General features: G+C 37.7%; 1 protein-coding gene across 4 annotated transcripts in view; it reads left to right on the forward strand.

Moving 5' to 3' along the window:
* mast4 (microtubule associated serine/threonine kinase family member 4) overlaps positions 1-15,358 on the forward strand; it is a 109,006-nt gene that overhangs the window by 1,242 nt on the left and 92,406 nt on the right. Inside the window, exon 1 of one of the 4 annotated variants that reach the window (XM_073478403.1) lies at positions 8,754-9,025. The exons of the other annotated variants lie outside the window; for them this stretch is intronic. Within the exon in view, the coding sequence (XP_073334504.1) occupies positions 8,969-9,025 (57 nt within the window). The 5' untranslated portion in view covers positions 8,754-8,968. Of the gene's footprint in view, positions 1-8,753; positions 9,026-15,358 lie in introns of those variants that run through there. 4 annotated transcript variants of the gene reach the window in all.

The raw sequence follows: 15,358 nt of genomic DNA on the forward strand, positions 1-15,358 counted from the left end.
TCAGCCACTTCTACCCGTCATTGATTTAAAAAAAAAAAAAAAAATCTGCTGCATGGAAAACAACATTTTTTCCAAGTTCTTCCTCTTTTTCCTCATCCAAACAACGCTCTTAGCTGCACATGACTATGTGTTGTTATTCAACTTGAACAACACAAACAATCTTTAAAACCTTGCTTCAAATAATGCAGTCTAATACAACAGTCATTCAATACATTCTCCCTTCCTGAAGGTTTTGATGTTGAGTGGTTGTTGAAATTTTTCCAGAGGTGGTGACTCAACTCGGCAAATTCAATTTTGTGCAGCCCATTTAGGCTGTATCAGTTAAGGTAGAGCTGCATCGCTTAATCAATGAGTTCTCAATTATTAACTTGATTGCCAACTATTTTTATAATCGATTTGAGTAATTAATGAAAAAAGTCATAATTCTCTCATTTCCTTTTGAACATGTTTGGGTTGTGGACAAAACAAGACATTTGAGGATGGCATCTTGGTCTTTTGGCATCACTGATTGACATTTTTCACCTTTTTCTGACATTTTAATAGATAAAACAACTAATTGAAGAAAATAATCAACAGATTAAGCAACCATGCAAATAATAATTATAAATAAATCAATAAATAAAAGTATATAACTACAGAATTCAGTAGAACCACAAACTGCAGCCTCCAAACTAAGCACAAACTTTGATCAACACCTCTCTGAAACAAGTCCAAACAAATCTGAACATTACAACCTCTCTGAGGACAGGATGTGTTACCGAGCTGTTGCATTAGCCTGCATTACTTTAAGATACCTAATAAACTGTCAATTAGGAAATATGTGATTTTTTTGCTACCTGGATTAGAAAATACAGTCCATCTTGAGAAACATGTTGTAAATCTTTTTTATTGTGAAACAAACAGAAGATTTTTTTTATTCAGATTGTTGAAATAATCTCAAAGGTTGTTGGAAGTACCGTCACACCAGCGGTAGGTGTTGTTAAGTGGCCTTCTGGGTTTTTTTCAACAGTTGTTTATTTTTCAGAAAATTTGGATGACGGTCATTGTAAAGAGGCACAAACTGAGGCTAGCCAAGCTCTTACTTATTGTGGTGTTTATTCAGGAAACAGATGTGGAAAATGAGGAAGACAAAATTCATGTCTCAGCCTTTAAGTTAACACTTGACATGGAAGCTTATGCAGACTGGTTGGACTGGATCATTCAGATCTGTGACAGGGTGTGTTGAATAATTCAAGCTCCTGCCTGACCCATAAACCTTTTCTAAATCTTTATACCATGCAACATGACTTCAGGCTGTAGGTGCGGCTGACTGTCATCCCTTACAAAGTCTAATCCAAACAGTGGGATAATACAGAAAATTGAGCAACATTATCCATCTGCTTCTCCACACCATCGACCTCAGAATTCCCAGTCCCAATGAGGTACAACAGTAGGCGGCTCATGTGTGCTTTTGACGTGACACATGTTTTGTCATGGATGTTGGAAATGCACAGACCTGCACAGAGGGTCCAAATTGCATTTCCTGTAATGGATGTTAACTTGTTTCCCCATGTTATGCCTGTTGAATCACTATCTGTAAGCATATCAGACTCACCCCTAGAACATCCCCCCGGGGTGGTGTCATGTTTGCTAACACCAGTGCCTAACTAATTTGGTTTTGTTGAGTAACAGTTTGACAGTCCATTAATGTAATAGAGCTGAGATATCACAGATGAAGGGGCTGGGCTCTTATTTCATTTGCTCTCACAGTAAACTCTACACCATTAAATTACATACTGTATATTTGACTGTAAAACAATGTTTTTCCTCCTTCTGGACTTCAAATTAAACCTTTATATAATCAGGTTAGTCCTATTGAGACTGAGATCTTTATTTCAGGAGGAGAGGCATGAGAGTCAAAACCAAAACTTTAAAAAAAAAAAGTTTAATATTAATCATAGTTATTGAAATAATCTAATAATAGTAGGGTGATATGGCCTTAAAATAATTTTGTAATATTTTTAGGTAAATGTCACCATATTTCTGACCAAAATAGTAAGACAATGAGATTGTTGATAAACTAGTGCAGTGCCCATTCAAAACATGCAGTTCAGCACAGATTATCAGGTAATGTGAGGGTTAACAGATCCAGTCTTAAGCCTCCTGAACTGCTTACAGAGTCATTGAACATTTTTTATATCTACGATTTAAAACCTGGATGATTACATCATTACTCTCCGAGCCGGACCAGAACAGCAAAAGAGAGAGGCAGCTGAAGGTGCTACCTAGTAATGGTAAACATTCTAGCCCTTGAGGCTAACATTAGCTAGCAGATTAATGTTGACAGAAACTAAAAATCTCACCTCTAGTTCTCGCCGAAGAATAGATAACCTGTGTTGACCACATCTCCCCACTCATCCAGACTCAATTAACCTTCTGCTTTGTTTTTTTCTCACTGCGACGCGTTACAACACCAAGCTTATCTCTATTTCGTTTATGTCTGCGTCCCCATGAGATGAGGTGTGAGCCCAGCTTCAGTCTGCAGAGCCATGAAGCCAGAGCACTTCATGCACAGCTCAATTCAGTCAGGGTTTTGACTATTGATCTGTTGGAACCAGAGTGTGAAGTACACTGCAGTCTACTCCAGATCAGTGTTAATTCTAGGAACCTGCAGCACCAGTTGTTGATGTGTTCCAACTCTCCAGCCAGTGAATGATGTTAAAAATAAGGGTACTTTTTGGAGAAGCCCTTTTATAAAATGATTAATTACATTGACATTATATTCCAAAAATAGTTGTACTAAAATTAAACTGAATTGAAACTGACTTCTAAAGCAAGACAGCATGTATTGGATTAACCCTGTGCCCTTCTCTCCTGATCTCTTTGAAATGTCAGTTTGATGTTAATTTAAAACCAGTGGCTTCTCTTACACCGGTCACAGAAGAGGAGATGTAATCTGACCTGTTATACTAAATAGACGTTACTGGCCTAAACACCACAAAGCAGGTCAGATGATCCAGTTGTAATGCTATAGGGTTAATCAGGGAACCTGACCCTTGACCTTTGTCTTGCTACTGTAGTTAAAGACGGAAAGTCTTCCGAGAACTCACATGACGTCACACTTCCAGACTTAGCTCCGTGCAGTGTTACGAGCAGTGAGATACTTACTATGCTGGTGCTTCAAGCAGTCTTCTCCAATGTTTATTTGATGCTTATATTCACAATAACTCAGTGGATCTTATACTGTCCCAGATATCTTGATCAGTCCAGTGTCGTGGGCAGAGATGGAGAACATTCTCTACAGTCAGGATGAGATTATCCCACACATCAGTCTTTCTTACATGCACTAGATAAAATAACAGAAATGGATCCAAATGGGTTTTATACAGTCCAGATTTATCAACAGATTTTGGTCAAAAAACACTGGATGTTAACTTCTACTGTCAATAATACTGCGATTAGTGTCAATGTTGAAATATGACGATATTTATATATTAAATTTAAGGAAACAGTTAATTGAATAATTGATTAATCATTTAAGGATTTTTTTTTTTACCAGGTACCAGGTTTTAGACAATAAAGTTTATTGTTAAATTGTAAAATATCCTGACTTCATTACATCTTTGTCACAGGTGTTTGATAACACCTTTTGCGGGATAATTGCAAAAAATCAATGTTAGATTTTTTAAAAATTTCCCATCACTTCGATTAGAGCTGCAATTAACAATCATTGTTATTATTGATTATTCTGACATTTATTTTCATGATTAATTGAGAAATTAATTGATTGTCCTTTTATGATGACAGATATTTGGCATTTTTGACTGAAAATGTTTTATTTATTGTTTCTCTTATTTTTCAAAATAGTTGAAAATCAAGTTTTTGTCAGTCGACTAATGGATTAATCAACTAATTGTTGTCGCTCTAGTCTAATGTTTACCAGAAAAAGATTTAATCTTGAGATTTCAGATGATACTTCTGTCTAACAAACACTGAGCCTCACACACTGCTTGTCAACGTACCCAATCTGTCAGCATGTTAATCATTGTATTCCTTATTTATATATATCCTGCTGCTTTTATAGCCCCTCATACCCATAAATCCTGTTTTCTATACTTTCTCATCTCCACCTCTCATGTTGTGTAAACAGAGTATGGGAATTGCTGGTTGTGTTATGTTTAATCCCACTATTTCCTCTTTGGGTTAGGGTAGGACTTTTGTTGTTTTTCTATTTATGCTGCTGCAACAACAGAAGCATTTCTCACAGCAGATCACCTGTCTTATCCCACATATTTCAGCCTTAAATCTCACTGAAATGAATGCTCCCACTACTTTTATGATAAGTACTAAAAACTTTACGTGGGTAGGTCATTTTGGCACAGATACAGGCAGATTATTCTCAAGAGAACACCTTCTCCCATTCTTCCCACATACCAGGTTTACCCCTTCAGTTTTGATAATGACTGCAGATGTTTTTGCAGTAGTTACTTGATAATTAGCTGGATTATCTTCCACACACAGTGAGCAACAACATAAACTGAATGGCTTCCTCAGTGGTGGGGTTAGATGGAAAATTTGTTGCATCATGCACAGCTCATGCCAAAGCAATTAAAGAACACAGTTATAGTTACGTTTTTTTTATTATACTGATCTTGAAGCAGCTATACTCTATATCAGGGCTTATCAAAGTCAATCCAGTCTCAGACTGCACCTTGTTTCATGAAGGTTACAATACGTCATTGTGATGAATGTGGTTTCAATGTGGCTTATTTCCCGGTTGTTGACATCTTGACGATGTTAACTGCTGGAATGTTGTATGATGTTGCTGCCGAGCTAATTTATTAATGTTAAGCCGGAGAATTTACTTTCAGCTCCTAAATCGCAGACACACAATGTGCCCTGTTTCCTCTACCACTCACACACAGTTTCTACTACTGGTACAAATGTAGTTGACAGAATATGTCTGAGTCAGAGTCCAAATGCTGGCATATTTTCTGTTTTGGCGAGTAAATCTTGTAAGGCTCTCTGGCTGGTAAATGTTTGTACTGAAATATTCTCCTCATAAAAAAACCTCTGCTGAGAGTCTCAGATATAACTCTTCTTCTGTCCTCTGCTGTCTTGTGTTGGAGTTTGACTCACACAGGGGTGGACTGGGGACTTCATGTTGCATTCAGGTGCAGGTCACAAACTCGTAAAATCTACATCACTTTGAACAGCGTGAGTCTGTGGATGTTGACAGGGATGTCATGGTGAATTCAAGTGTGCTTCGTAAACTTGAAGGTTGTTTAAAATGGAAAAGTTAAGATTTTTTTGGTTTGAAAGAAATAGCCACATGTTGTTGTTATTAGTTTCTTGTTTTTTTCCAACAACACTTTAAAAAATTAGATGCTAAAATAAATGTACACCATTTATACATGGGCAGATTTAAAAAACAAAACAAAAACGTATATCTTTTGTAATGGGTAGGTATGGAGATCTGTTTATGTTTATGTAAGAATATACGTTTACAAGTAGTTATATCTCTCTCGTTGTATTGGTTAGCCCTCTTAAAAGTGCACTATGTAGTTTTGGAAAAGAAATTCAAATTCAGAAGGTTATAGGTTATATTTACAATAGTATAAGCTAAGAAATATTATTTGATGAATATATTTCCATAACTGAATAAAAAACTGTCCTCAGATGGGAATTAGGCCCGCAGAACAGTGTTTGAAGCTAGAAAGCTGGCTACTTAGAAGGGTCCTGCAAATATTTAAAAATATATACAGTAAAACAGTATGACATTGTGTTGTCCTTTGACGACAGTATGTTTATTCAGCCATTAAAATCAATCAATGAAGACTTTTCTCTTCCGATTTAAATTTTCTTCCCCAAAACTACATGGTGTCCCTTTAAAGGACATAAGCCCTACACTGCTCTCATAGCCTTGTTTTTTGGCCACAGCAGGCAGCTGTTTTCAGTAAAAAAGCTCTAAAAACCACCTGTACACTACCCACTGAGCAGCAGACGGTAGACGGACACAGTTAGAGATTAGCAGGTAAACATCGTGGAGCATTAAGCAGATAAAGAGCCAGATATTTCCCTCCGGAGTTGGTGGAGACCAGAAACGGAGCTAAAAGGGGGAGTATTGGACTAACGTTTATCAGGTGACCAAAAACACAACTCCAAATCAATGAAAATGTTGCTCTTTGTCGTCTGGATGTTTAAGTAAGCAGTTTTTCTAACAAGCTTCTAACGATCATTTTGCAGTGTTGTGTTCACAACTTGTTTGTTGTGCCTTAAAAATGTATCACACATCTGTTCATGTGTGAACCAACAGGCAGCTGCTGTCGACTGATAGATTCAACCCTATGTTTGTCCATGCGTGTGAATTGCACTGAATGACGCACTGTATGGAGCAGTCAGATCATTTACAACAGGAGTGCACCAGCCAAATAACAAATTACTTCTCTAAAAGCCAGCTCAATAGTGTTAGAAGGCTGTAAAAACAAGCAATCAACCCACGTACAGAGATACAAAAACCAAACAGAAAATGACTCTGATGAAATGAAATCTCTTTCTCAGCACTTCCCTCGTGAGCAGTTTGTTTTGAACAAACTGGCACAGTTCTCTGCTGTGAGTAATGAGTTTGTTCAAATGGGAACCAACCATGTGTGACACTTGGCACTCAGCAAACTGCATTAACTGGAGGATTAAAACAACCAGAAAGGTTTGTTGAATTGGTGCAGCTCTGTTTAGGTTAGCAGGACACTCATTTGTCACATGAAAGATGTGTTCATTTGCTCTGGCGGTGTTAAGCACACAGGAACAGCTCCTGGAGAGAGTTGTTTGTTTAAAAACGTCTGTATGATGAAGATAAATTGTATTTTATTTAAATAAATGGAGGCTGATAGAAGTACAGCCAAGCATGGACTAGACCAGTTAGATTCACACTTTACAATACCGCCATACCCACCAATACCACAACCCGCCACCTATTAAAATTGTTTGCAAATTTGAGCCTAAAAGCCCTTTTTAAGAATTAAAATGTAAGATAAACACATTTATTGAATCTATTCATCCATTTTTATCAAATGAAATGAAAGTATAATGAGGGTATTACAAAGTTTGGGAATTATTAGACATTATAGTCACAAAATGTCAAACCAGATAACTTTCCAGACCTCCATGGCAAAAAGCAAAAAAGCAACAAAAAGTTTTAAAAATCTTAAAGCCCTCTGCCATTCTGCCTTCTGACAGACAGCTAATGTCATCTGGGATTAAAAAAAGCAATCTTAAGCTATTTTATGGGGCGTTTTATTGTGACAAATTATAAGACAGGATGTCTTATATATAAACAATGGTGAAATGTTAGCAAGTCTTGCTTAAAATGTGTTTAAAATGTGCTTTTCGGTCAGTTTATATAGTAAAATCAAGTGCCATTTGGGACAATGCCAGTATTTGATGACCTGAGAATTAGACAATTAATTAATTTAACTCTTCGAGACCCAATGATTAATCTACAACCCTAACAACTCTGTTTATGAACTAAACTCCCTATACCTGTCAAGCTCTCCTGCACAAGCTTTGAATAATATATACACAGCCTGTGAAGTGATAATAGTATGTAGGAGATCAGCAGTTTGAGCATCACAGGCCAGAGCCAAACCACCAAATCCTAATATGTGTCATTGTTGGAAGGAATCTGGCAGGCTGAAGCAAAGTGATTCTTGCAAGAATTGTTTTCAAGGCAGCAGCTGGCCAACGGTTGAATCACCATGACCGAGGTATCCAACATCCACTTGGTCTTTCACACTTTAAGTGGAGGATGCTATGTAGTGTATTGATGGATTAGATTATGGAAAGTGTGGCACATTTAGGGCTTGGCTTACACTAGGGGCTAAAAGTGAGTATGTTTCAGCCTCTGCTGCTTTAATTTTGACCATTCATTTTAAAACGTACTTATTCCAAGTCCCCTAATTCATATAGAAGTGCAGTACTGAATTGCTTGAGTAACCTTTTAGGATAAGATCAGTTTTACACTGTACCAGAGTATCCCACTGAACATTTTGAGCAGTTTCAGGGTTAGATGTGATCACTGATCTTGGCTGTGTTTGCTCATCTTATGCAACGGATTGCTGTGCCAGATGCAGAAAGAAGTTCATGGTTTTATTGATATAGAAGAGTGTTTGAATGTCAAGAAATGGACATTGATCAGTTTAAAAATCTTGACTATGACTACTATTGTTTGAGCTGTGTTGATGATGTTCAGATGTTTATGCTGCATTTAAACTAAGGACAGAGTATTTTAGGAACAAGAATAGACAAGTCATTTTAACACCTAAAGCAAACTACTGAAGGTGAGCTGTGGTTGCAGCTAGGTGGAGCAGTGTTGTGCTTAATTTAAGAAAACAATGACTCAGGTTGCACACAATGATGCCAATGCTCATTTTATCTTTATTGGAGAAAAACGATGGGAACTTGGTGATTCGACTAAGATTATTGAGTAATTTCTCAATTTAATCCCTTATTTGAATTAGTCAAGTCAAGCCTTTCTATCGTCTGTCCAAATCTGATGTAATCCTTTGGTTTATTCTATGAGCGCCTGTTCCCTGAAGTTGGAGGGGCAACTCTCGCATATTGCATCAGTGCTTACTTGTGTATAAATATTTGCTTCTGTTTGACAATGTTTAACTCGGTGTCTGTGCAGCGGTTTTGTTCCTGTGGCGTGCCACTAAATAAGCAGCCAGTTATTTAAGCAGGCAGCCAGTCAGGGTGATTAGAGGGATGTCCAGTGTCACTGTATGCTTTGTGGCTAAGAGGATTAACACAATCTGGTTTAGACTCTTTTCACTCCTGTGTTGGAGGGACTCTTTCCAGGATCCATCTTTGCTTTTTGACTCTTCTTTCCTGTCCTTTGTATGCGTGCACGTCTGGGTTTAATCAGCACTGTCTGTGATGACTGTGCGGTCGAGGTGATACAGGAGCTTAAATTTGTTGTTACTAAAACAAAATGTCTCTCGGTCGGAATTTACCTGTCGGCCACCGCACATCTTCGGAGGGGCGCAAGGTAAGAGAGTCCAACAGTTGCTGATTAGATTAAGAAGAAGGGTTCATTTAAACTTTCTGTAATGTATTTTATTTCATCTTAGTTTGTATGTAAAGTGATATTGAGTTGCTTTTTGTGTTTTATTCCTTCTGAATGAACATTGATAGATATACGTCACCATAAATTCTGTCATATTTTTAAATTTGGTCGTGCTGTGAGTACATTTATATCCTAATTTGGAGTGTGTAAAGGAGACAAAAAGAGAAAATATTTTATGGTTAACTCTAATTAATCTTAAAGGCACCGATCCATACTTAAGTGGTTTCAACCTAATCAATATGAGATAAAATATTTTTTACCATTACCATTATAATGTAGTTGTAAGCAGTTATAAGCTTTTATTAATGTTTGTCAGCAACGACATTTCCTCCTGCGGGCACCCATAAGTGGAGGCTGATGACGATACAGTAAAACACAAGTTGACATGAAATTCAGACTGCAACTAAGGATTATTTTCATTGATGATCAATCTGTTGCACTTGAAATTGTGCCTATTTTCAATATTCTTATAGCGCTTAATTTAATGTTAAATAGTGGGCTTTAAAGTTAAGTGTAGATCTACAGGGTTAGCACTGTGTGGGTATGTTAAAACTTCAAGCTGTAATTAAAATACAGCCTGCAGTATGGAAGTGGTAAGAAGCTGATGTGCCAAATCAAAAGCACAGCACAGCTCAGCCCCGGCGGTCACAGAGAAACAATCTTCCTTTTCTTTGTGGCAGAAAACAAACATGTTTCAGCTCGAAGTCATAATCAACGCAATCAAAATAGCTGAAATAGCATTTCATACATACAGGGGAAGTCCAAACATCAATCGGCAAAGAGCAAACACAATTGCATAACCGGATCCATCCGTGAGTGAACCACCCAGAAATGGCCTCTCCTAATAAAGAAAGTTTGAGCACAATAATCAGAAACAACATTGGCAAGTGTCACAAACTGAAAGGTAATGAACACTTTAAACTAAATGCCCAAGACCAGAAACATATAGAGCTATACAATACAAGTTAATAGATAAAGATGCAATAAATCAAATGTATTTACTGACTTCCAGCCACACATTGTTTCAGGTTCAGGTTCAAGTTACTTTATTTGTACCAGTGGATTTGCTTTGTAGTAGAAGACGAGGCATCCACCTTGGTACACATTTGAAAACAACACTGACAATAGATAAAGACAATAAAACATGATGAAAGCACCCGTTTCTCCACTAATCAGGACTGAAGAGAGAATTAACAATAACAAAACACGAAAATAAAAAGCCACTAAAATAAATAAAGTAAAATTCTGTTGAAAAAGTAACTCGGTAAACTTGGCTTCTAAAGCACCTGTGGAAATGTTGCTATGACTTATTCATCTAAGCGATAGCCACTGGAACAAAACAATTTTAATACACATTCACTCTTTCCTTAAAAAATATTCCTGTTACAGATGTTGCTGAAATATCTCTCTCTAACTTTCTTATTGCAAAACAGCTGTTTACACTAGTTAGGCTCAAATCTGATTGCTGTTATAAAAAAGTGTTTGTCTCATTATCATTACTGAGTCAGACACAGAACAACCCTAGTGGCCATGCAGCCTCATAGCTCTTAAGGGACTGTCTTTGGTCATTTTATTACTTGAATTCTTCTTGTATTTTTCATGGCGGAAAACCCAGATGCTCATCATGATCAGAATGTAATCAGTTGTTCTTGCCTGAGGACTATCAGTACAGCAGATTTCATGGAATGCATACATTAAGTCTCTAAGGCACACTGCTAAATTGCAGGAAAAGATGATTTACTTCAAGATATAGTACATGATTTAATTCTTGACATGCTGAAGATAATGAATCTTAACATGGTCAATCACATGAAATTGGAGAAGGAAAGAGCTGCTGTATTTTCTTGACTTTAGCTCATGTCAACACAGGAAACTGAATTCCCATGAGACAGCAGAAGAATTCAAATACCGAACGCCAAAGATTTTATTTAGCTAATAAATGGACTATGTTAGTGTAAGAGAAAATCAAGTGTCCATCGCCTGACTGAAATGTGGAGTACCCTGTGGAGAGTTTTGATCACATAAAGTTGTTTGGATTTGACCTGAGAGACTTTAAAGTGTTCTGGTTTCCTCACAAGTAAACATTAAGATCCTCAGTTCAGAGAGCAAGGGAAGAGAAATTCAGGCCTGACTGGAATTCGGGGAAAGTTGAAGAAGACAGATGTTGGGTGGCAAGGTCGGCCAGAACATAGTTTGCTTTACTGCAGTTGACCCTGAGAAAAACAGTGATCAACATGTTCCCTATCTTACAGAGATGAAAGCATTGCATGTAAGGACCATCACATTATATAATCACACCATGGGTTTGTTTGAGGGGTCATGTAGGCTACTAAAGAGGAAATGTCACGGTTTTCAGTGTTTACAGGAACCGCAACAACAGTCCCGCTCCATATACATTTCTTCAATCGACTGACCGGTTGCTAAACAGTGATTGTCCAATCATAGCTTAGCAAACAACTAGGCACGGCAGGCCTGTCAAGCTTAGGCTTTCCAAAACCAAAAACACAAGAACAAAAGTGTAAATTGATTAAAAAGTGTGTTTGTTTGTCTGCTCTAATGTTAGCTACAATTGTTACAATGTCCAGCCAACCTACTTACTACCTGGAGAGTATTATGTCCAAGGCCAAGGAGCAAATCATGAGCTAACTGCATTAGTTTGTGTTGTATCACTGCGTGGAAGCCAGTCATGGATGCACCTAAACTCTAGTAGCGCTGATAGTTATTGGATTTGGTGAGCTTCACACTACATCAAATTGAGCCAAACTCATTACTTGGGTAATCGTTACATTTGCCAAAAACACTGATTAGTCCTCCTAAAAGCCTTTTTTGTTGTAACAGTGAAAACGTAATGTTTGTAAATACAAACAAGTATGTTAGCTATGCTGCCAAACAAGGTTATGTTGGTACAAAATATATAGTCTGATCTTAAATCTTTTCTCATCATACTTAACAATACTAGGGCCATCTCACTCTACTCTGCAACACAAGAACAATACTGTTATTTCCATGTCCTCAACATAACTATCAACTGGTGAAGATGCTTTTTTATTTGCTGGTTACATGTAGCTTTTACCACCAAGTGCAGCAATTAGTCATGTACTCAATTGAAAGAAAATGGATCAAAAGAAGATTAATTGCCAGTTGTTATCTTTTAAGCAATGATGTCAAACATTTTCTTCTTTCAGCTTCTTAAATGTGAGGATTTGCTGCTTCTCTTGGTCATGCATGATGGTATATGAAGTGTCTTTTTGTTTTAGACTGTTAGTTGGACAAAAGAAGCAATCTGAAGACTTCACTTTAAATCTGGGAAATTGTGATAAGCATTTTTTTTTTTTTTTTTAGTTTCTTTTCACATTTTATAGAGTAAACAGATGAATCAATTAATAATGATAAAATGAAATAACCATTAGCCACAGCCCTATATTAAATTTATTTGGCTGTCCGACAAGCAATTCTGACAAAGTGTACTTAATGGGGAATGGGTAGCTTTTCTGAATAGTCTGGTTTATCTTTATTATCGTTAGTCCCTTTATTCTTGTGCAAACTTGACATCATTTGACAACAACTGCATTTATATTTCTGTACATATGGCTTGAAGTTTATCTTTATCTTCAGAAAAGAGCAATATTGGACAAACTAAAATGGGGAAAAATAACAACTTAGGTTGAATTGCCTGGTTGCTTGATGACATTTCACTGTGTTAGATGGCAGAATAACAAACATGATGTAGTGAGATCCATAAACCCTTGTTTGTTTCTCGATGAAAACCAAACCTAACTGATAGAAGAGGGGAAATTCTTGAAGCTGTTTTAAACAATGCAGTGTGTGTGAATTTGTGTGTGTGAAAAGCATGACTTCATTATTACCCAACATGTTATTCTAGTCAAAAAGGATATGATATAGAAACAATGGCAGGGAGAGCGATGACTGGAAAGAGGTAAGGTGCAATGCTTCTTGATGTATGGGATCTCTCTTCCTTTTTAACTGTAAACGCATACTCCTTGTGTCTTAGCAACCACTGAAAGACACTAACAACATTGTGTTCCCTCTTGTTAAAGCTTCCTTTCATCCATCTGAGTGAAATGATAAACGGCACTTCCCCACAGATCCTTCAAAGAGAATTGATATCCTGAGGTGTGAATACATTTGCTAATTTTCTCTTTGTACAACTGCTTTAGGTTTGTTTTTATAATGTGGAAATCATGACTCAACGCTCTGCACCCTTTGTAATGCAGAAACATGCTTGTTAGTGAAGTGTACCATCAGGTGTTGTAATTATTGCTGACAAAAGTAGCAGGAAAAACATTGAGATTGGTGTTGATGTTCTTGCACTTTTGTTGTTTTCACAGCCAAGCCTAGTGGTCTGGTAGCGTAGACCACATGTGAACACTACAGAGTTTTCCTTGGCTTGGACTATCAGAGTATTTATCACTCGACCTTGGGGACAATGTCCCTGTGTGCTGCCTTGCATTTTTTGGCCCTTTCATCCTTGCATTTGCCTGTGGAGGATATATTCAACTCTTCCTGCTGCTCTGTCCTTTTGTTTGTCAGCTTGTTTGGGTAGCTGTGTATGTTTGTGTATGTACCGGTGTAGTAAAGCATCTCCTCTCTGTAGCCGAGTGTCTTTCCTCTGCCTCCAGTGTATTTAGTCTTTGTAGTCTTGGCTGGTAAAGGTCGACAGTAGGAGTAAAACCCCTGAGTGTTTGCTCTCGGTCTTATCCACAGTCTGCTGGAACTGTTCCCTCTGGGCAATGATGGTGTGGTGACTCTCTGCATTTACTCAGCCCAGTCGCCAGGATGTAATGTTAGCAGTTATTCTGCAGCACCTATTCTGTAAACCACTGAGATTGTTATCTCTAACTAAGCTGTGTTCAGCCTCAGAAGCTTAAGACAAAGTAAGCCAGCTAGCTATACTGAGAAAGCTAAGTTAAGAAAATGAAAATGAAAATAACAGTGGCATAATTGAAAAACAAAAACCACAGCGACCAGCAGAGCAGAAACATTGCCACCACCAATGCAACAGAGTATCTTGTGTTTTCTTAACTGTTCCAGTTTAATAAGAAAATGACTGATATATACAATAAACTGTCTTGATACTATCGTGAACAATATGATATTGACCCGTTCATACCTCATACTCCTCTTGCACATTATCTGATTCCCTTTTTTCTGTTCCTGGCTTTTTCCTTTTTCTTATTTCCTTTGATTCTTTAATAACAGCCTTGTATTGCAACATTTGGTGGTTCACTGACAGCCTGAAGTTATCTTATTAATGTCACTATAATCAATTCTGCAGCTCCCCTTGGCTTTTACAGAGCTTCATAGTGAGTTTCAGCTGATTGTTTTTCTGTCAGGCTGCACCTTTACAGTTTTGGTTCACATTCACCACTCTTATAGTGTTGTTTATGACCACAGCAGGCAAATGTGTTGAGCGAAAAAGCTCTAAACACCTACTGTACACTACCTGCTCATCACCAAACAGCAGACAGACAATGATAGAGAAAAGCTGGTGAACATAGTAGAGCATTTTGCAGCTACAGAGACAGACAGACAGACTTCCCTCACTAGTTGGTAAAGAGTGTGAACATTGGACTTACATAAAAGGTGCCCAGAGACATGACTCCAAATGCTAATGTTGCCCCGTAACTGCTGGATGTTTAAATAGGTTACTGTTTGCACACTATTTTGGCATCACCTTTAATGTATTTTAAGGTAGAGTATTAGTGATGAGTAAAATGCTTTATTTTTAAGCATTTTGGAGAGACAGGAAATATTAAAAGGCGGTGGTATGGTGTCAAATGTCAAGCTAAACAGATACTGTGGTTAACATTGTGTTGTAGACCACAGGGGGATCAGGATGCCACATTGTGCAATCTTATGTAAAATCAAAGTTAAAGAGTGCTCTTGTAAACATTAGACTCAGTAGTCTCAATAGTAAGGGGGATGCGGTAATGGCAAATAAACAAAAAAAACACTAACAGAAATAAAGTCTGTCTGTGACACATTTCATTCAGTCTAAGTTTGCCTCATCCCTCAGTTGGTAAACACAACTGACTGTGTGTTGTGCAGCCGACCTCCTTTGTTTCACTTGTTTGCCGTCTGTTCTTTGCTTTGACAACAAAGGCTTGTTGGTACTGTCCACTGTGTGTGAGGCTCAGGGTGGAAAAGAGGATGGAGGAAGGAGGGGCAGGTCAGGTTTGATCTTGCTCTCAGGAGCTGTGCGTGGCTCTCGGCTGCAGGGAGAGAGGAATGGTA

The sequence above is a fragment of the Pagrus major genome, chromosome 12 (assembly GCF_040436345.1).
Source record: "Pagrus major chromosome 12, Pma_NU_1.0".
Lineage (NCBI taxonomy): Eukaryota > Metazoa > Chordata > Actinopteri > Spariformes > Sparidae > Pagrus > Pagrus major.